We start from the raw sequence: 22,787 nt of genomic DNA, 5'->3' as shown, positions 1-22,787 counted from the left end.
GATCACTTCCCCACTCTGCTGTGATTGGTCGGGCATTAAGGTTTGTCACTGAGTGTCATCCATCCCGGAGGTCTTCACCTCCAAGCGACTCGTTGTATAAACAAAGCGGGTGGGTGACAGCTGGCTGGAGGAGGAGTGAAGCCATTTTTACTTCATAATGTATCTGCTCTAGTAACCTCTCGTTCGCCCAGATTTCAGACGGGGGAGAACTTTATAAAGTAATAAGTTCAAAACATGGTTACGATGAGGGACTTATCGTATCTGTATGTATCTTGGAGAGGAAGACTTCAACATTTGAAACATGTGAGTGATAATAGTTCTACTTTTTATTTAAAAACTTAAGACTCTTTAACTTTGTGTCTGATCTTGAGACGTAAAAATGGTTTCTTATTGTACTTAGGCAGTCCTTTGATGATGGCATCTTTATCACAAAGAAATGAAACTTTCAACTCTAGTAAAGAGTCTGTTATGAGTAATCAATAATGTCATCGGTAAGAGAAGATATAAAGTGTTCGTGGGCCATGAACAGTCAGTCAGGAGCACGTGGTACAAACACAGAGTGCTTGAGTTACCTTTAAATTTGTTTTATAATTTACATCTTCAAATCTCAAGATGTGTTGTTACTATCCGCGTTATCCATAAATATATACTAGGGGCTCTAGAACTGGACAGAAACCACCCCCACTAACGGTGAATGAGACCAGCTGCTGAGACTTTGGTCTGGGCCTAGAAGGACAGTGAAGAAGTGAAAACCAAAAACCCAGTTCAGACGGTAAATAAACAGGTTTTATTTTGCTACTTTAAATGTAAATCAAAACAGTATCTGCCAAACAAACGGTGATTATAATGACATAGAAGGAGAGACTGATCAAGAGAAATCAAACTGTGATTCTTATACTAGACGCTAGACGTGTGTTTTAAAATGATTTTTATGCTCATTTTCTTTTGCCGTTAAGTTGTATTTTGTAAAAACAAAAGTATTTAATGAGTATAAAACCCCCTTTATTATAATGTACAACGCCTTTTACTTAATTATTTATTTAGTTTTAGCTACTTTGAAGTCTAAAGAACAAATGATTTGAGCACTTACTAATTTACAGACTGAAAAGTATAAGAAACTGATCCATCTACAGTGGTGGAAAGAGTAACAAGGAAGAACTATCTTTTCTAATTCTGTCTCAAGCTGCTGCATCCATTTTGTTTTTGATTTGTTGATACACCGTTTTCTATCCCACATTGGGGATATTTGAGTGGTTCTCAGTAGTTCCCAAAATAATGTTTAAATAAAAACCAGTGAAACCAATAATATAAACAAATAAAACAATGATAATTGAATAATAATGAAAATAAAAAAAAATATATCAATAAACAGAAGTGCAGTACAAAAGTAAAAAAGATGGAAGAGGAGGCATAAATTGAACATTATTTTATGAAATAGTCTGACTGCAGTGGGCAGGAATGTGCAGAGGAAACACTCCTTCCTGCAGTGCGGATGAAGAAATCAATATCAATTTCAATATAAAGAATAAAATAAAAATAATTGCAAATATCAGATCTGCTAATGCGCATGTTCTTTCTGTTTAAAATTATCATTTAATCAACAATTAAATATTTTTTAATTATTTGGCTTTTTAATATACTTGATAGTTGTTTTTTTTCTGATTGATTACAATATGAAATTACATATGATAACAATTTCTGGAGAAAAAAACAACAATAAAACAATCAAAGCCATCCATTTCGATTTATGCTTAAAACTTTGGTTCACGACACCTTTTGTGTTATCAAAACAACACATAAACACGCAACACAAACAAGTGACAGTTAGATCCATATCAATGAAGCTCCGTCACGACCTTTAACAATCACCTGCTTCTTCCACCGTAATAATATCCTCAAGTGCGGTGATAAATATATTTATATCAGTGGATTTGATCTCAAACAACCGTAGACGTGCTGCCAGAAAAAGTGAGAAGTAACTAGTCCCCTGTGCGGAGGGATCTGGGCGCGGATGGATATTGCAGTCGTAGGCCTCTCAGCTGATGTGAAACTAGCAGCAGCTCAGAGAGAAAAGGGGAGCTGGTGCACTGACTGTTACTACTACAACACTGGGACAAATAGGTAACAACACTAAACCTAAAAAGGCAGAATTATTCCATGACATCTCGTCCGACGGTGTCGTGAGCCTCCGGGGTCGTTCGATGTCGAAAATGTCCGGGGAAATTGTCTTTTGTTTTGGCGAAAAATATCTCGAATCCCGTCTGTGCTTTTCCTGTTTTTGTGTCTAAAACGCATCCGAGGCCATTTCGTTACCGTGCTAGCTGCTAGCTCCGGATTGGGTTTTTTCTTTTTTAGCACAATATGACAGAACCGTGCGGGAAAAAGAAGGAAACATCGGAGCTGGAGTGAAGGTTTTTATTAAAATACACGTTAACTCGTATGTCAAGTTGTTTAAAAAGTTAATTTAGCGACGACAAATGCTCGCTAATAATAATTAGCTACTTTTGCCAAGGTTAGCTGGTTTTATTTTGACAACGCTAACCTCACTCGCGAATAGAACGTGTTTATCTAAGTTGACATGTTTTATAGTCGAAGCTTCGCCGGATTGAACTAGTTTAACGAAGACACGGTTGCTAGTCTGGAGTTGTTTGTTTTTGAGCCTGCGAGTAGACGGTCATTAAGCTAGGCTAGTTAGCATGCTAACAATTGGCCCAGAATCCCTATCAGTTTATCTTGTGTTCGTTATTTTTTACACTCGATTGGGTCGAAATATAGTCGCGAAAGGTGGTGAAAAGGGAGAAAAAACATGTTGTGTTTTAAAAATACGATTCTTTTGTTCCTTCAATCGTTTTTGTGAATGTTCCATGGATTGGCCTTCTGTCACCTGAAAACACGGCATTGATCTTTTACTTTTTATTTTTTTCGTGACTAGCTTTCACTTTATTTGTACGTTAAATATAATATCGTTATTATCTGACAGATATTCGTTCGATCGAGTTGAATGTCGTAACAACAGGGCTAACTTGGCTACTTGTAACGTCACAGTTTTTTAATGTCGTAAAAATGATTCGGGGGGGTTGAAGGGGGGGAACAATCGCTGTGGATTTTTTTTTTAACGATTACACAATAATGGATCTGTGTTAGTTATTTATTTTTCTTAAATCCATTCAACGAGGGGGTAATCCACGCTGGGGCTCAGTGGATATCGTTGCGATAATACGAGTATGTAGCCGAGGGAGCTAACGTTAAATAGACACCGGTACGCCAACTACGCATTTCCATCTCGCCACCGATACACGAACCGAACTAAAAAAAAATTCACACCGAGACTATAGTTTGTATAAAGAATCGCTTCACTATTTCGCAACACAACTATAGTCGTATCCCCGAGTGTGGTTTCTGTGTTGGGCTAAGTTGGACTGTCAACATGGACCAGTCTGGGCATATGTAAGCTTAGCATGCTAGCGACGATTAAGTACGTCAGAAATATAGGCCTCTGTAAAACCATGATACCGTAGACATGGACACGGTTTTTAATGTCTGCTGGTTTAAAAACGGAGACCGTTATCAATTGGTGTCTCTAGCGACCAGAGGTGTTTTTTTCTTTCCGGAACAATTGACTGTAAAAGGAGCATGAGAACGCTGCAGTTGTCATAGTGGACGAATAAACAAAGACAAGGATGCAACTGTCAGGACGGGCCCAAAATGGCCTTGAAAGTGCTCAAACTATGTCGAGATTTTTAATATAATGAACAATTTATCTATATTCGATACAACAATAATGTGGGGTTTTAGTTCATCTTTTTACTTAACATGATGTATGCCCCCAAAACATAAATTACATTATAACCCAACCTCTTCCACTGTTAAAATCTTAGTCAAAGGTAGTTTTCAAATCTTCTTTGAACATTTTTTTGTGTTCTTGAGACACATTATCACGTTAAAGGTTAAACATTAGCTGGAATTGATTGATTTATACAGGGCATGATATACATATTAAAAGATCTGGCCTTACTGCTGAAGCTTATTTCATATTTTACTATAGAATGGAAGAAGTAAGTGGTTATTGATGTATAAAATAGTTTTCAGCACAATAAAATAAATTGATTGCATTAACACCTACAATTCTCTTATCAAGCCCTTCCTTTATTATGTTTACTGAAAGTCCCTTAATGTAATTACATTTGAGTTGAATAAAGGATTCCTGATTGGCTTGAAAGGACTAGAAATGATCAGATGAGGCATTCAGATGTATTTTAATTTGAACCTGAGTGTAATCCATTGTCCTTTTCTTTTACTTTGTCTGCAGTGAATGGTAGTGTCTAGAAAGGGTATGTCCCTTCAGGAGAGAGGTGCCAATGTCCAACCGGCCTAATTCCAATCCAGGGGGGTCACTGCGCCGTTCACAGAGGAACACTGCTGCGGCCCAGCCACAAGACCATACAGTAGCAGGAAGGTAAATGATTTTCATCTATTATTGTACCCAGTGTGTCTAGTAATGATGCATTTCTTACAGTCATTTGAGTTGAAACATGCATAGTATTTTAGGGTCATTCAAAATGATTTCAAGTTGTAATGTAATGTGGCTCCATCAACGATACCCTCTGAGTTGTTGTTTAATCTCCAACCTTACAGGTTGCAGACAGAGCAGTTTAAACATAAAGCAAATTCCCCACCTGAAAGTAGAAGAACTAGTTCAAAGGCTTCCAAAGCCACATCCAGTTCAGCCACTGGCCCGTCCAGAGGGCACAGCTCACGAAGGTACCCCATCTTTCTATATGTGACCTTCTCTGTGTATTTGAGGTTGTTTCCATATCCTGTTTTGTGAGTGTATCAAGCATGTTTTGCCACTTAGGGCTGCATAATTATAAACAAATATTCTTTTTCCAATTGCTTTTGTCAACAATGATTCTAATTTCTATTTATTCCAGTGAAGAAAATAGACACAACTGACACACATAATTGATTTAAACCCTTATGTCCCGCTTAATTTTTGTTAAAATACAATTTTTTTAAAAGTAAAATAACATACAAAAACATTATATACCTCATAACAGTCATTATCCTCTGCTGTTACTCCTGCATTGTAGTGTGTGTGTGTACACACACAATGTAAAACTTAAATGCATTTAAATCAGGTAATGTTTATACTCTATTGCACTCATTGAAAAATGAAGTTGCGTTTATCACATTGACAATAAATTATTCAAAACGAATTTATGTAAAACTGTTGTGGCTCTTATATTAGTTCATATTTGGACCTGCTTATTTAGGTCCCACATAATTGGTTCAAATTACAGATTTCAAATTGATGTTGATTCACTTCATTTAACAGTGTTAAATGCAATGTCTTATGTTATCTACGGCTACATTTCGCCATGATGACTCGTACAAGCTCCAAAGAGGACATTTTCGATCATCATTTGATAATTGTGCAGCCCTAATTTGATAACTTTGGAAATTTAAAATAAATGGAATTAAATGTCTTCTACATATTTGTAGTTCAATACAATACAGTATAGTTGTTTTAGATGTCGTTTGCCTGATCGATTTCATCTCATTTGCAGAAGCGGTCCGGCTTTATCATTGGCTTCATTTGTTCTGCAAGACGACGCAGAGACTGCAGGGACATCTGAACAAGAGCAAGCAGGTCATCAGTCCAAGAGTGACGGGACCCGAGGGCTCAAACAAAGTGAAGCTCCTGACCAAATCAGCACCTTGGGACCGACCCCTGCCAAAAAGCCCAAATTGCTCCCACCACCCAGAGACAGTACCTCAGAGGTCAAGAAAGGCACAGCTAAGTCCAAGAGACCAGTTGCTCCAGGACCACCTGCACCGTCAGGTCGGGGCCAGGGTAAAAAGACTGGGGCCACTGGGGCCTCACCAGCCCAGAAACGGAAGAAAGCAGACTCTGTCCTGAGTCAAAGTAGTGCCACTGGGTCCCTTCCCAATCGTACAGATAGCAGGACTGCAAAACCCACCAAGCTGGCGTCTAAATCAGCCGCCTCAGCCAAAGCTGGGTGCAGCAACGTGACAGACTCCTCCTCAGCTTCCTCCTCTTCCTCGTCTTCGTCCTCATCTACCACAGGCACAAACAGCACCAACACACAGGGCGGCGCTCGAGTCAAACAGGGGAAGGACCAGACCAAGGCACGCCGCTCACGCTCGGCCTCAAGTCCGTCTCCACGACGCAGCACCCGTGAAAAGGAGCAGGCGAAGGCTGCAAGCTCTTCCAAGTTTGAGTGGGCAGCACGATTCAACCCAAAAGTCAACCTGCCAAAACCTAAACTGTCCCTGCCCGGTTCATCCAAAACTGAGACCTCCAAGCCCGGGCCGTCGGGGTTACAAGCTAAATTAGCAAGTAAGTCATTAGTCCTTGAGCTGGCGTGTTTCTTAAGCTGCTCTCTTTAGAACACATGAATGCATGGGAAATTAACTAGCTTCAATATTAATGATTAATACAGATTTAGAACAGATTATAACAACGTGGCTCGTCAATCTTCTTATTCAAAATGGTGTAAGGGGATCTATGTTATTGAAAAGTATGTGGTATTTTCGTTTACCGTTTATTTTATCGTTTATTTACCGTACATAAACATACACTAAAGTTAAATGTGCATTTATACTAACACTTCGCTACACTCGGTGCAGTTCAGTTTGTGAATCCTTGTAGGCAGACCAGGGCATCAAGCTTGCATGTGTGTTGGTGACTTGCCACTCTGAAGTGTGGGGCTCTTATTTCAGAAATGTAGATTGAGAAGCTTGCAGCTGGGAAGTAATTTGATGCAAACTGTCTGCAGACTACTCCAGACCATTTGTTTTTCCTGCAAGTAACTAATCGACTTATTCTAAACAACAAATAAGTATTTGTCAACAAAAAAACTACATTTTCACCTGATAAAACTCTTAATATAAATGTACAAATATTGGATGGATTCAGTAATGTGTATCTGAAGGTTATGTTGCCTTGTGAACAAGGAACTTCCGAATGAATGTTACAGTATTAATAAAAATACCAAAGTTTGGCTAAAAGTTGGTTCTGGTTAAGCCACATTAAAGGTGATAGGAGCACTTGAGGGCAGAGTGGGGTCAGGCTTGTGAGATGGGCTTTGTGCCACGGACAGTCTTAAATGGAGAGACACCTCCTTAGTTGGCTCAGCCTATTGGTCCAACAGCTGACCAGTGACACGTTTGAGTACAGAGGCAGTCTTGTGGTAATACTTTTTATTCAGAGAAAAGACCCACACTATTGAGCTGTGTATACTTTGGACACCATGAAGCCTTTAATGCATTGATCACTGATGGTGAGTGTGTTGGGAATTGCTGTGATCCATTAAAACCTTTTCTAAATCTGAAATTGATCTTTGATTGGCGGTGAATAATTGTAATTACCGGTAAGTCAGTTCTGACGGTGTCTATGGAGTAGACCTACACATGTTAAGATTTATGTTAAATTTGTGCAGTCAAAAGCGTCTTTGCATTTTAATCAAATTCAATATACTTGTGTGAATGTTCGTCTCCCTTTTTGCAGATTATTGTAATTGGATATTTTTTCTTATTAACTTTGTTGCACTCGTGAATTAACCTCCTTGACAATTATAAAGGTTGTCCTGTCATGTTGCCGCAGTAGGGTTTCTATTTATACTTGGTGAGCAGCACAGAATGAAAAGGCACTCTAACTCACCGAGGTGTCGTCTTTATAAACTAAAAAAAAACATTATATTTTTGCCCTACATTGTGTATTTTTAATGCCAATTATTGAGTTGCATAATCTTCACTCTTTGAAGCTTAATATGTTCATTGACCTGTTACTTTTTTTTTTTCTTCACGCCAGGTTTAAGAAAGTCCACCAAGAAGCGCAGCGAGTCTCCTCCAGCAGAGCTCCCCAGCTTTCGGCGGAGCACACGCCAGAAGACCACGGGCTCCTGTGCCAGCACCAGGTAGGACTAGAACTATGCTTGTGGAACATGTTATAATTCAGATATTGGTAGCGACCAGCTATTGTTCTGGTAGATCTGAGAGTTTTTAATGCAGTGTACTTGCATGTATCTGTACTAACTTGTTTGAATGTAATGTATAATGTACTTTTTGTTTTTCTGGATTCAATCCTGTTGCTGGGAGTATAAAACTTTATTGAGTAGAAATTTGCCAATGACTATAACTTGAGTTAAAAGTCCATAAATTCTTTGGCTCGACTCATTACGGTGTCTGATTCGACTCGTCTGTTCCTCGTGCGACAGTCGGCGGGGCTCAGGCCTGGGCAAGCGCGGGGCAGCCGACGCTCGCCGACAGGAGAAAATGGCAGACTCCGAAAACAATCAGGAGGGGGCCAACTCATCAGCTGCTCGGACTGATGAGGCATCGCAAGGGGCATCTGGTAAGAAGAAACTTGAGTGGAAATTTAAAAAATCAAACCTGTACTTTCTCGGAAGTAACCGGAAGATAAAAGGAAGATAAAGGGAAGAACTCCTCCACTAACTAAATGGATGTGTTTCTCTTTATTACGAGAATAGGTTTGGTTAAGAATGGGTGCTTTGTTGCTTACTAGACTCTATGCTGTCACAAACAGTTTTATTCAATCCAATGCAAGGCTACAGTAACAAAGTCTTCATTCTTGCCTATAATGTTTTCATCGCCATCTTTTTTCTTTTGTTCAGGAAGTAGTCCTGACTATTGTCTCTCCTTTCTTAGCATTTGACACTCTCTCTCTTACTGTGTGTTGAATTAAAAGGTGCTAAATACCAGAAGTAGTTGAATATTGCCAGACTTTATGTCCAGGTAACCCTCTCTCTTTTTGTCTCCAGCTTCTAGTTCAGTAACTGGAGCAGTCGGCATGACGACCTCTGGAGAGAGCGAATCAGATGACTCTGAAATGGGCCGACTTCAAGGTTTGTAAATTAAAATCCACGTAAATTGCTCAAAATCTTTGCGGAATCATGATTGGTTCTTGGGAACTATTGTGATTGAAACTAATGTATCTTAAAAAAATCAATAGCTTTGCTGGAAGCCAGGGGTCTCCCCCCACATCTATTCGGACCGCTTGGACCCCGCATGTCGCAGCTGTTTCACAGGACGATTGGCAGCGGAGCTAGTAAGTGAAAACCTGTTTTAAACCTAAATCTTCTTTATAAAGAAATATGTTAACCACGGTGGTGCGTTTGTGGACGTCACCATGTTTGTCACTATAAAGAAGTGTTTGAATAAGCCTTTATTGTCCTTCCAGGCTCCAAGGCTCAGCAGTTGCTGCAAGGCTTGCAGGCCACAGGTGACGAGTCTCAGCAGCTACAGGCTGCCATTGAGATGTGCCAACTGCTGGTGATGGGCAATGAAGAGACTCTTGGTGGATTTCCTGTCAAGAGCGTGGTGCCTGCTCTGGCAAGTAACATTTTCCCAGCATTATTTCTACAGTACAGTAGATTGCCTCTCATAGTGTAAATATATGACTCGGTGTGTGCTTTTGCTTTAAACATCTTCAAGTTTAACTTGATCAAATAATGCATTCACTTAAGTATTCCAATACATTATATATTTACCTCTTTTTGGTTTACCTACTTAATTCTGACTTTTTCTGACGACAATTTATACATCCATATTGGTTTAAACATTTATATTTATTGTGAAAAGCACATTATTTTAACCTACAGATGAGCATTTTATTTGTGTGCAAGGGATCTCTTATTGATTTGCCAACTTTTCTCCACAGATTACACTGTTACAAATGGAACATAACTTTGATATTGTAAGTATCCTCCACTCAAGCCCTTAAAAAAACCCGTCAAATTTGCATTTGATCTTATTATAATTGAACTTTCCACAGATGAATCATGCCTCTCGCGCTCTGACGTATATGATGGAGGCACTCCCTCGATCCTCTGCTGTGGTAGTTGATGCTATTCCTGTCTTCCTGGAGAAGGTAAGACACTGGGCTCTCCATCTGTCCCCACTTGCTTTGTAATCGTTTATGTGGGGACTTTTCATATGCTAATTGGTGGCAACGCCTTTTTTTTGTCTGCAGCTTCAGGTCATCCAGTTCATTGACGTAGCAGAGCAGGCCTTGACTGCCCTTGAGATGCTGTCAAGGCGACACAGCAAAGCCATTTTGCAGGCTGTAAGTCTTTAATAATTTTGGTCCTATTATGCTGTGTCGCCCCTCAACATGTTGCCAACACTAAAGCCATTGATTCATTTATAGGGAGGACTTGCTGATTGTCTTCTCTACCTTGAGTTCTTCAGCATCAATGCTCAGAGAAACGCTCTGGCTATTGCAGCAAACTGCTGCCAGAGTATCACACCGGATGAGTTTCACTTTGTCGCAGATTCTTTACCTCTGTTGACTCAGAGACTCACACATCAGGTACGGACGCTTTAATGAAAATTGAAATTGACTTTATGTTTATAGAATCGCTATACGTGCTTATTCCTTTGTCTTTGTTCATTATAGGATAAAAAATCTGTGGAAAGCACTTGCCTTTGTTTCGCAAGACTGGTGGACAACTTTCAACATGAGGAGGTCGGTACCTCATAAAGTCTTCTATTTTGGCGTTCAAGTGATTTCCATTGTATTTAATTACACTTGAACTCAACAGAACCTGCTTCAAGAAGTGGCGTCACAAGACCTCTTGACAAATATCCAGCAACTGCTGGTGGTGACTCCCCCTGTTCTGAGCTCAGGGATGTTCATCATGGTTGTGCGGATGTTCTCGCTCATGTGTTCCAATTGCCCTTGCTTGGCGGTCCAGCTCATGAAACAAAGTGAGTGGCCTCTACATTAATCTGCAAAGTTAGGTAGTGTGGTGGTGTTTTTGTGTTCGTCATGATTTAGGAAGTTTACCCTGGTATTTAAGAAGGCGTGAAAGCTGAGATAGAAAGACGAAATGGGTGCAATGTTTCTTTAATAATTAAAAAAAAAGAAACTAGTCATCTGCTGTCTAGTTTATTTAATATTTAAGCTAAGAAAAATTAAGATCTTCACATTTAAATGCATACTGGCTCATGACTAACTTGCCTAGACTGTTAGAATGACTTCAGGGATTAAGAGAGGGAGTGTAAACAGAATTTAGTCATTTCAATTACAACATATTAATGTGATCCATTAGATTTTAAAATGCACTTTTACTCTTTGACTTTCATTCAAAAATGCAGGTTGATGGCATTTCTTCTCGCCAATTTTATGTCTTTCATTTTTAAATCTTATCTACTGGGCTTTTATATTTTATTGTATTTTATTTCAAAACTTTTTTTTTCCTTTTGACTCACTTGTGTACAGCACCAGTGGCCAATCTTAGTTTTTAGGTGCTTCATAAATGACGATGAAATGCTAATACTGTTTTATTTTTGTCCCTGACAGACATTGCAGAGACACTGCGATTTCTTCTGTGTGGTGCATCAAATGGAAGCTGCCCAGAGCAGATTGAACTGGTGCCCCGAAGCCCCCAAGAGCTATACGAACTGACCTCCCTCATATGGTACCATTCATTTGTCCATTATTTCAATACTTTTGTTTAAATTACTTTTAATGAGGATGTTGCTAAAAATAAGTGCATTCTAAGATGGATGTTTATCTATACGTTAACTATATAGTTGACATTGCATGCTCTTTGAAGTTCTTGTAACCTCATTTTAAGGTATTGTGCTTTATCCTGATATTTAAATTGTTTTCTTTTTTGCTTGTTCATTGATTAAAGCTTATTCAAATGGAAGCATTTTTATCTCAAAGTTAACTGTCATTTTTCTTTCAGTGAGTTGATGCCATGCCTGCCAAGGGAAGGCATCTTTGCGGTAGATTTAATGCTTAAAAAGGGCAGTGCCCAGGCAACAGAAGGTGCAATTTGGCAGTGGAGGGATGACAGGGGGCTCTGGCATCCCTACAATCGGATTGATAGTCGAATAATTGAGGTACGATTTCATCATGCATTATCCACCAAACCCCCTAAGATATGTGTATTAGTGGTGTCACTCATCAAATCACCTTAAAAATTAAGAAGCAGAGTCATAATTGTTGGTCAATATGAAGCCCTTTAAATGTTCAAGAAATAAATGACTTGTTTGTATAATGATGTTGTATAAATATAAATGATTTTGTTCATTGAAAAGTAAATGTCTTACCAAGGTTATATATAATGTTCAGAAATTTACAATTTAGGGAATTGATCTTAAGAACCAATGTTCTTCAAATTTCATTTTACATATCGTCTTTAGAACAATTTGGCTAGATGTAATTTTACTGGCCTGATTTCATTTCCACACTGATTTCGGCTTTATTTGTTGATAATCTCATTCTACAGACAGCCCACCAGAATGGTGAAGATGAGATCAGCTTGTCAACACTGGGTCGTGTGTATACAATTGACTTTAACTCTATGCAGCAGATCAATGAAGACACAGGGACGGCACGTGGCATCCAGAGGAAGCCAAATCCTCTTGCCAACCCTAATACAGGTACAGCTATCTTTCATGGAGCATGTTTAAATCTTATCTTTCATATTTTGAGTATCTGCTGTTAGAGGGGAAAAAATAATGCAATCAAGGTGTTCCATGTTTTTATGAACTGCTTTTACCCTTTAATGTGTGTGTGTGTTTGCAAAAACAAGTAAGAATCCAATAATAATTTGTCCTCACACTAAAATAATTATTAATTCTGATGACTTTTAGTTTTAATTTTAAGAAAGTCTTTGCCCTTCTGTTTGTTTCCAGGGAGTCACCAGGATGTACGTAGAGAAGATGCCCGTGCCCAGTTAATGAAGGATGACCCAGATCTAGCAAAGTGCTTTATCAAAACTTTGTTCGGGGTCTTGTATGAAGTGTATAGCTCATCTGCAGGCCCAGCTGTTCGACACAAGTGCCTTAGAGCAATCCTCAGGATCATCTTCTTTGCTGATGCTGACTTGTTGAAGGATGTGCTGAGGAACCACGCTGTGTCCAGGTATTTAATACCCGTTTGAAGGTGGTCACCGAGTACCAAAGTTTAATTGAAGAAGTTCAGTGTGTATTTGACTTTGCCCCTGTGTTCCTTCCTCAGTCACATTGCCTCCATGCTATCCAGCCAGGACCTGAAGATTGTCGTAGGTTCTCTTCAGATGGCTGAAATCCTCATGCAGAAGCTGCCTGATGTTTTCAGCGTCTATTTCAGAAGAGAAGGTACGGTCTTTTGAAATGAATAAAGATAGTTCTCCAGATTTTATAAGAAAATGTCTGAGTGGATTTAGAGAAACGGGTGTTCATGAACATATTGAGTTCCAGGAAAAACAAATGCCTTCTTTATATCCCATCATGAACTCATTTTTTCTCTCTCTCTTCCAGGTGTAATGCACCAAGTGAAGAACCTGGCCGAGTCTGAAAGCTTACTAGTCACAAGTCCACCTAAGGCTTGTCCCAGTGGTACTACAAGTTTGTGCACAACCACGATCAGCACCGCATCCACCACATCGGCGAATAATGCAACCCCTGACCTGGGCTCGCCCAGCTTCCAGCACAGCATGGACGACTCACTGGACCTCAGCCCGCAGGGGTAAGAGTTCTTCCTTGATACAGCCGGTCTAGTTTGAGTTTGATTTCTACAGTCTACATTTCTCTTGTTTCTCAGACGGTTAAGTGATGTCCTTAAGAGAAAGCGGCTACCTAAAAGGGGTCCAAGGCGACCCAAATATTCCCCCCCCAGAGATGACGATAAAGTAGACAATCAGGGTAACTGCGTGTTTTTCACTGCTAGGTGGAAAAAAAACCACTTGGATATGCAGTATTTCGGGGAATCTATTTTTTTTTATTGAAGAGTGATTTATTTTTGTTCTCTTTTTATTTTCAACAGCTAAAAGCCCTACTAGTACTCAGTCTCCCAAATCCTCCTTCTTGGCCAGTCTAAATCCCAAGAGTTGGGGCAAGCTTGGTGCTCAGACCAACAATGCCAACTCTGAGCCCTCGCGCACAGCCGGGGTGAGTGGTCTGGCCAGAGCCCCTCCCAAGGACTCCATTTCAAATAACAGGTTGGCCATCATTCAAATTTTTGGGGGGTGTAACGGAATCTTGATTTGTCCAGGCTCTGGAACTCGGAGTTTGTGATGTTGTAGTAATACACTAATGGAATGTTGTTGTTTTTATTGGCAGAGATAAAATCAAAGCCTGGATTAAAGAACAAGCCAGCAAGTTCGTGGAACGCTACTTCAACTCAGAAAACGTGGACGGCAACAACCCTGCATTGAATGTACTCCAGAGACTTTGCACAGCCACAGAGCAGCTTAACCTCCAGGTAAAACCTTTTTACACTCTGATGATTTTAATTTCTTCCCGTTTGCTGAGCCTCATTTCTCTCACAGGTGGATGGTGGTTTGGAGTGTCTGGTGGAAATTTCCAATATTGTATCGGAGTCGGATGTGTCATCCTTCGAGATACAGCACAGCGGGTTGGTGAAGCAGCTCCTTGTATATCTCACCTCCAACAATGAGAGGGACCTGCTCTGCCGTGACATGCGGCTAAGAAGATTCCTGCACATCTTTACTGGCTGCCCGGTGAGGAACACGAGACCAGATCTCAAATGTTGATGCACTAGAAATGCAAGTTCTCAGTCAACAGTCAATCATTATATTTTGCTTGTTTGTGGATTCCAGATTCCAGGAATGGAGCCTTTAAGTTGTCTGGACCCAACAGAGAATGGGCCGTATCTGGCACTGGTTCATAAGATGAACAGCTGCTTAAGCCAAATGGAGCAATTTCCTGTCAAAGTGCATGATTTTCCCAGTGGCAATGGCAACGGGAGCAGGTAAGCTGCTTTATTTCAACCGAAATTGTGTCAGTCATTCATTTGTTGTTGTGGTATTAAAGCAATGTTTCACCTCTTCAGGGGCTCCCAGGCACTTAAATTCTTCAACACACACCAGCTCAAGTGTCAGCTGCAAAGACACCCCGATTGCACTAACGTTAAGCAGTGGAAAGGTGGACCTGTGAAAATCGACCCGCTGGCTCTGGTACAAGCTATCGAGAGATACCTTGTGGTCAGAGGTAAGAATTTCAGTGACGATGTTTTAGAATCAAAAAGGGAAACCGTTTCAAATCATTATTATAATGATACTGAAAGCATCTAATGTTAAAATTGGCCAGAAATTCCCAATTAAGTTGTTTTTTAAGATCTTGCTGTGAAGAGATAGAAAGGCTACATTGTACTAATAAAGGTGTCAGGGCAGTCTGGAGGTGTCGTGTTTTTGGCCAGAAATGTAGAAAGACAGCTGCTTGGCCCCTTTTAGGTTCCCTAGGGGGGGTAGAATAACCTCAGCAAAGTGTATAGAATTTCACCCTTCAGAAAGATGGATCAATAGATGCAGTAATGTGAAGTTATTTGGATCCTAGTGTATTCACGCACATTTATATTTAATCGTATATGATATTGTCACTCAATACTAATATATTTTATCATGTGTATATATTCTTTTAGAGAAAATCGCAATCATGAAAGAAATTTGGATGGAATGGTTCTAAATGCACAATAAACATTGGTTAAAGTTGAGAGTTGTATAGCCAATTTCTATTTTTAGCTTCTATTGTAGATGACTTGGAATGTTCTCATTATAGAAAAGCAGATTATATCAGCCTTTTTTATTTGTTTTATGTCGAAGCCAATTTTGTTCCACAAGTTGAGCATGTTCTATGACTATGTGTAGGCTATGGCAGAATCAGAGAAGAAGACGAAGACAGCGATGACGACGGCTCAGACGATGAAATCGATGAATCGCTGGTATGTTGTTTTCATTTCCTAGATCTTCTCTTTAATTTAGTCTTTGACTGTATTAAACTAAGTTACTGACTTGTAACATTTTGTTTGTTTGTATCCAGGCGGCACAATTCCTCAACTCTGGCAGCGTACGTCACAGACTGCAGTTCTACATCAGCGACCACCTGTTGCCGTACAACATGACGGTTTACCAGGCTGTGAGGCAGTACAGTCTGCAAGCAGAAGAAGAGAGAGAGTCAACAGATGATGAGGCAAATCCACTGGGGCGAGCAGGCATCTGGACCAAAACGCACACTATATGGTACGAGGATCAATCTTTTGTAGTATCTTTTTGACTTGATGGACTGTATTTTATATTAATAACAATAAAATCTACATCACAACTCTTAGAACATTGTTGCCAAAGTGCAATCAATATTCTTATTGGAGATCTTATTTCTCCAGAATGTACACTTTATTTTTTAATGTTATCTTACGTATTTTTATGTTGAGCTCTATTTATATTTTCAAGCCTTCATTCTTACCCTTTCGTAAATTAAAATATTTGTTGCATTGAGCCTTGGGTGGAAAGAAGTAACGTTTCAGAACCTGCTTGCACAAAACACATTGTTGCTCTGAACGAGAATGGTTGCTAACAGAGTTACTTACCGCATGTTCAAATGATTGCTGGATCCAGGAGGTATATGGGAAAACCTCCAATTTTATTTCCTGTCCTCTAGGTTTCTTGAAAATTTAATTCATTTGTGTTCATAGTTTTTTTTTTTTTTTTTTAGATAATATTGTAACTGACTCTGAATTACGTCTGCATAATTATTTATTTCTATAAAATATATTTAAAAAAAAAACTACAAGTGAGTTGACTTCTTTTTAGACATGGCCCAACGTGTATTCTTCATTTTCCCTGAAGTCATTTTAGAATGAAGGTAAACGTACTCTGGATTTATTTCTGCAGTGAATCACTCGGACAACTTTTCGTTTATTTATTTTTCTTACTTGCCAACAAAACAAGCTTCAGGGCTTTACATTTTAACGACGGCAACAGCTGTAAATGTAGCCCCCAGTTTAACATAAATTATAAAGGCTGGTGTTCTTTATTCATCATGCTACGAACTATGAAACTGAAGAATCCTTGTCTGATCGTAGGTATAAGCCTGTGAGGGAGGATGAGGACGGCAGCAAAGAATCTGTGGGTGGAAAGAGGGGCAGAGCACAGACTGCTCCTACCAAAACCTCACCACGCAATGCTAAGAAGCAAGATGAACTATGGCATGGTAAGAGAATGCTTTGATTTACATTTTGTGAAGTATTTTTCTTTTTTTTTTGTACTTTCTTGTGTTGTTGAACAAATTATAGCTTATCTTCTACTTTTATTTTGAAAGGAATGTCGCACTGATGCCAATATATTCTTGAAAGGTCAACGGGTTGATTTTTGATTAATCTCTTCCAGATGGTGTGTGCCCCAGCATCATCAATCCTTTAGAAACATACCTCACTTCGGATCCACCAGAGACCATAACATTTGACGACCCCTCATTGGAGGTCAACCTGCTGCTGAGGGTGCTACACTCAATCAGTAGATATTGGTTCTACTTATATGACGTAAGTCTTAATATACCCGTTTAAGTTTTTAAATGCGTTGACAATCTTTTCCCTTCTTGTGTTGCTCAGAATGCTGCCTGTAAGGAAATAATCCCCACGACTGAGTTCATAAACAGCAAACTGACCGCCAAAGCAAACCGTCAGCTGCAAGACCCTCTGGTCATTATGACGGGGAACATTCCCACCTGGCTAATTGAGCTGGGAAAGACTTGGTAAATATGTCCGCCTCATTCATATGTATACGGAATGTTTTTCTGCTCCAGCGCATTGTTTATGGTATCAACATCTCTCCCGCAGTCCTTTCTTCTTCCCGTTCGACACCCGGCAGATGTTGTTCTATGTCACTGCCTTCGATCGAGATCGAGCCATGCAGCGCTTACTGGACACCAACCCTGAGATAAACCAGTCGGACTCTCAGGACAGCAGAGTAGCGCCACGTCTCGACAGAAAAAAGGTAATTATATTTGACATTTGAGTCAAAAGAATGGATTCCCTTGCCCTGCCTGTACTCGTCCAAACTTAAACAAGCAAGGACACAACTTGACACTCGTGGCTTGGATTAAGTCTGATAGAAGTTTATTTGAGGATGAAAGCGTTTGTGTAATTGACATCTCTACTAGTCTGGATAACTAAGTTGGTAAGATAGGTGTCTGATATGTGAAAATCAGTGGTGTATCGGGCTTATCTCTGTGCTGATTACAGCAAGAGGCCATTCACCTCAGTCTGGTTATGCTCGAGATTTCTTCCTGTTAAAGGGATGCTTTTGTGATGCTTGTACCTGTTTTTCCTATTTTCATTTAAAGTGTTGATTAAACTGTTGAGTATCTTGAGATAACTCTTATTATTTGACACTTTAAATATATACAAATATGGTGCATACTGACCGACGTAATGGGAAGGAGTTGCTGCAACATTGTGTTTTTGCTTTACATTAATTTTGTATGCACTTCCCCCTGCAGAGGACGATAAACAGGGACGAGCTGCTCAAACAAGCAGAATCTGTGATGCAGGATCTTGGAAGCTCCAGAGCCATGTTGGAAATCCAGTATGAGAACGAGGTATAATATACTGACATGTTTAATAAAAGCACATGACGGAAAACCAAAATTCTCTATCTTCGTCTTCCAGGTCGGCACGGGTCTTGGTCCAACTCTGGAGTTCTACGCTCTTGTTTCACAAGAGCTGCAACGGGCTGATCTCGGCTTGTGGAGGGGTGAAGAGGTGACTCTGGCCAACCCTAAAGGTATTTTCAGCACTTTCGGACCTGTTCGAGGGACCGTTCTAAACTGTCACATACGTTTTATGCTCTAACAGGAAGCCAAGAAGGAACCAAGTACATGTTTAGCTCCAGGGGGCTCTTTGCTGTTCCCTTCGGACGAACAACCAAACCAGCACACATAGCCAAAATCAAAATGAAGTTCCGTTTCTTGGGAAAGCTCATGGCCAAAGCGATCATGGACTTCCGACTGGTGAGTCTTACTATTAGTACACTTGACCTGTTACGTAGTTCTTAAGTTTTTTTGGTGTAAAAAAGAGTGCTAAACAAAATGGATAATCCTCTAACTATTATTCGTCTCTTATAGACCACTGGTGTCAAACTCAATCACACAATGAGCCCAAATCTTTAAGCACTCTTGGTCACATGGCAAACAAATTATATCATTTTGTTGGTTTGTTTTTATGCTGTCAAGCAACTCTCCAAGAATCTGTTATCCTAACCGCTCCTGACCCGCGGGTACATGTATTAAAAAACGTTTTTTTAATACATGTACTTTTCCTCTCCAGCTGGATCTGCCTCTTGGGCTACCTTTTTACAAGTGGATGCTGCGACACGAGTTGTCCATCAGCTCCCACGACCTTGTGAACATCGATCCAAGCGTGGCTCGCTCCATCCAGCACCTGGAGGATATCATCCGCCAAAAGAAGAGGCTGGAGCAGGATCGATCACAGGTGCGACTACGACTCCGCGATCCCTTTCTCCACCGCTCGGTCCACTTAACATGGACTCGTATCTCTTTTGTGTAGACGAGGGAGACGCTCCAGCAGGGGCTGGAGAGCCTCAACATGAACGGCTGCTCGGTGGAGGACCTCGGGTTGGACTTCACCCTCCCAGGATTCCCAAATATTGAGCTGAAAAAGGGAGGGAAAGACGTCCCCGTCACCATCTACAACCTGGAAGAGTACCTGAGGGTATGTTGTGTAAAATTAACCATTTACTCCGGTCATTAACTAACAACGTGAACCCGATCCCTGCTTTAGTTGGTGGTCTACTGGACACTGAATGAAGGCGTGTCCAGACAGTTTGAATCATTTCGGGAAGGGTTTGAGTCCGTCTTCCCTCTGCATCACCTGCAGTATTTCTATCCAGAAGAGGTGAGTCTCGTCGATTGAAACGTTGACTTTCTGTGTCTGACTCGCGCTTCCTCCCGGCTGCAGCTCGACCAGTTGCTGTGTGGCAGTAAATCAGAGACGTGGGATGTCAAGACGCTCATGGAGTGTTGCCGGCCAGACCACGGCTACACTCACGACAGGTGCGAAATGTCCCTTCAACCCCCCCTCCCCCAGAACCACAGGTCCCCTTCACTGTGTCGAGAACGTTCTGTCTCTAATGGTGATTATCTGTTCGCTCCACAGCCGCGCTGTTCGGTTCCTGTTTGAAGTGTTGAGCAGTTTTGATGCTGAGCAGCAGAGGCTGTTTTTACAGTTTGTCACAGGAAGCCCCAGACTGCCTGTTGGAGGTGAGTCATCCCTTATCCAAGCTCTTTTTCCACAGTCACTGCTGACCTAAAAAACATCCTCGTATCTGCTTCCATCCCCTTTATTAGCCATCTTGATGTTATCGTTCTTTGTGATGGAAAATGTATTAATCGTTCTATTTTCATGGAAACAAACTTAGCTGTAGTATTGAAGTATATCAGGGACAACAGAATATCAAATGGTTGAATTTAACATTTTTAAATGCTGAAACAATTTGTATTTTAAAAGTTGGAATTTATTTATTATTTAATACAATTAAAAAAAAAAAGTTTGATATTTTAATTCCTATAGTTTAAAAAATACATTTTCTAAATGGAATCTTTTATTTATTTGTTAAGCCTTTTCAATTCAATATAAAATTGTTGTGTGACCATGATTGGCTAAAAGCTTGATCATGTAGCTTTTGGTATTGTCTGCATTGTTATACCAACATTTTTATATTGAATTAAAAATATATATTGAAATTGAGCCCATTTTGTTTGGCCCTCGACTGCTAGAAATTCTGGCCCCTACTTGACTTTAAGACTTAAATAATCACAATTGTGTTTTGGTGGTTGTCGTCTTCCCATCTGCCCTTGTGATGGACAAGTGTCCTTTCCAGCGTGTCCCCCGCCTTTTGCCACGTTGCTGGGATTACACTCAGAGCCCTCTTCCTTCCTAACAAGATGTACTCGTCCAGCTTCAAAGAAACTCTTTCCTCGCAGGTTTCCGGAGTCTGAATCCTCCGCTAACGATTGTGAGGAAAACCTTCGAGTCGACGGAGAACCCGGACGACTTCCTCCCGTCAGTCATGACCTGCGTCAACTACCTGAAGCTGCCTGACTACTCCAGCATAGAGATCATGCGAGAGAAACTGTTGATAGCGGCTCGCGAGGGCCAGCAGTCCTTCCACCTCTCCTGATCTCTCCACAGCTCACATTCAAATGCCTTCTTCAGCAACTGATGACATCACATCTTCCTCCTTTAGTTTTTTTGTAATCGCATACTTTAAGGCTAATGTGTACAGCCTTCTCATCGGAGAGTACAGCTTGCTGAGAAATCCAGACTTAAAATATATATATATTTGCTGGCCCTGACTCTAAAAAAAAATATGTGAAAAAAAAGGAAATGTGTTCCTAAAAAAAAAATATAAAAGTGAGAGTAAGACTTATATCAGTAGTGGAGTTCTGTTCAACAAAAAAAAAGAAGAAAACATCTGGGTGAGATTTTGAATTGCATTGCTATGTGATATTTAAAAAAAAAAAAAAAAGGGATTTCTCTCCTCCACAGTGGTGGACAATATCACTGGGTTCAGGGGGGGAGGAAGTGGGTTGGGGTCCATCGAGCAAGCTAGGTTTACTTTAGTTCCAAAGATCATTTGTACAGACAAATTTGCAGATTTTGCTCATTCTACACATTTGATAGAATAGATATTTGTTCTCATGTCTTCTCCCTGCAGTTTGTTTGTTGATGTTCTTTTCTGTATTATATGCCCCAGTTTGTGTGTTGCATTTCGGTTCGCCCCCCCGCCCCCCTCCCCGTGTGTCTTTGCTTGAAACAGAAACGAGAGTTGCAGTTGGTTGAATGTGGGTAGTGACGAGCGCATATATTATTTTCATTCTCTGTTCCCGGAGCTGAGATTGTGTTCTGGCCTCCTTTTTATTAAGACGTTCACTTGAAAGAGTTGTAACCAACGTGTGTGTGTGTGTGCGTGTGTGTGTTGATCGGGTAACATTTTTTGTTTTCCCCCCCTAATTTCTTTTGATAGTTGCCGTCTTTCTGTTGAGGCCCTACTGGATGTGTAGGGTGACCCTAGACCAAGCTCTGAGCGACCCCTCAACACATGATGTAGCCGGGCACACATTTTGGCCAGATAGCGTTTCATTTATTGGAATAAAGTTTATATGCAGTTTCACACCATGTTTGAGGTGCGAATGTCTGCTTTACATTTTTTTTTTTTTTTCTATATCGTCTTTTTTTTTTCTTGCTGTAGTTGATTGTTTTTTTGTTTTATTTTTTTTCTTTGCACTGCTGGCTTGGAACAAACCGTGGTGTGCACCTGCAGTCTGTGGCCAAGGGAGGGCGCCACTGTATGCTCTCCTGGCCCAATCGTTAATGTGCTGGTTTCTAAGATCTGCAATAATTTACTGCATCAGGTTCATGTTTTTACCTGAACATAAATAAAGTAACTGTTTGACTCGGGTTGTCTTGTTTTTGTTTGTCAGCTGACTGCTTGAATCACTGGTGAATAATGATATATTTGCTTTGAAAACAAAAATATGATCTGGATTCTTGTAACATTATATTAACGGTTAATTAAATTATTTTAAATAAAGCTCTAAATAACCAACATGTGCATCTAACATAAAAAGCGACGCATACATGGTACAATATTACAAATGTTCTTGTAATTTTGTCTTTTCACTTAATTTATTGTTAAATGATAATTATATTGAAACGAATTGTATATCTCCTAAAAAAAATACGAATGGAATTATTAATGAAAAAATATTTAAATATGTGTGTGTCTAAAAAGTAAAATTTCCATTTATAAAACCCCCTGAGAAACGAGCATAATATATACATTTATATATGAATAAATAAAATAGTATCTTTGTCTTAATGGTCTTGAGATGTGTATAAACGTCCATTAAATCAAATGCCTGTAAAACTGCATGATCTTAGGAGCCTATAGGATTTTGTTTTTAGAAATAACCAATAATATTGTTGATTT

General features: G+C 40.0%; 2 protein-coding genes across 6 annotated transcripts in view; one reads left to right on the top strand and one right to left on the bottom strand.

Annotated features, from left to right (window-relative positions):
- The window catches only part of daw1 (dynein assembly factor with WDR repeat domains 1), a 267,508-nt gene that overhangs the window by 32,833 nt on the left and 211,888 nt on the right, over positions 1 to 22,787 (bottom strand). The window lies entirely within an intron of this gene.
- trip12 (thyroid hormone receptor interactor 12) lies at positions 672 to 22,255 on the top strand. Of its 5 annotated transcripts, none has more exons than XM_087796314.1 (42): positions 672 to 772; positions 4,310 to 4,456; positions 4,636 to 4,761; positions 5,568 to 6,361; positions 7,835 to 7,940; positions 8,241 to 8,377; positions 8,805 to 8,888; positions 8,996 to 9,091; positions 9,224 to 9,375; positions 9,704 to 9,739; positions 9,818 to 9,913; positions 10,016 to 10,108; positions 10,193 to 10,354; positions 10,442 to 10,510; positions 10,587 to 10,752; positions 11,348 to 11,465; positions 11,739 to 11,895; positions 12,285 to 12,438; positions 12,694 to 12,922; positions 13,019 to 13,137; positions 13,300 to 13,507; positions 13,583 to 13,683; positions 13,805 to 13,979; positions 14,101 to 14,242; positions 14,310 to 14,501; positions 14,601 to 14,752; positions 14,834 to 14,991; positions 15,648 to 15,721; positions 15,820 to 16,019; positions 16,862 to 16,989; positions 17,166 to 17,317; positions 17,387 to 17,529; positions 17,615 to 17,771; positions 18,277 to 18,375; positions 18,446 to 18,560; positions 18,632 to 18,786; positions 19,103 to 19,267; positions 19,343 to 19,507; positions 19,577 to 19,690; positions 19,754 to 19,848; positions 19,952 to 20,055; positions 20,779 to 22,255. In XM_087796314.1, exons 2-42 carry the CDS (start codon positions 4,359 to 4,361, stop codon positions 20,973 to 20,975), a joined length of 6,183 nt encoding a protein of 2,060 aa, XP_087652440.1. In that variant the 5' UTR covers positions 672 to 772; positions 4,310 to 4,358; the 3' UTR covers positions 20,976 to 22,255. The 5 variants fall into 5 exon arrangements, with proteins under 5 accessions (XP_087652440.1, XP_087652442.1, XP_087652441.1 ...); XM_087796316.1 differs by lacking the exon at positions 672 to 772 and adding an exon at positions 1,972 to 2,121 and having other exon boundaries at positions 12,369 to 12,438; XM_087796315.1 differs by lacking the exon at positions 672 to 772 and adding an exon at positions 1,972 to 2,121 and having other exon boundaries at positions 12,366 to 12,438.

This window comes from Callionymus lyra, chromosome 7, assembly GCF_982586985.1.
Source record: "Callionymus lyra chromosome 7, fCalLyr1.hap1.1, whole genome shotgun sequence".
In the NCBI taxonomy this organism is placed as follows: domain Eukaryota; kingdom Metazoa; phylum Chordata; class Actinopteri; order Syngnathiformes; family Callionymidae; genus Callionymus; species Callionymus lyra.
Note: the sequence above shows the minus strand (reverse complement) of the source record. Positions and strands in the feature narration are given on the sequence as shown.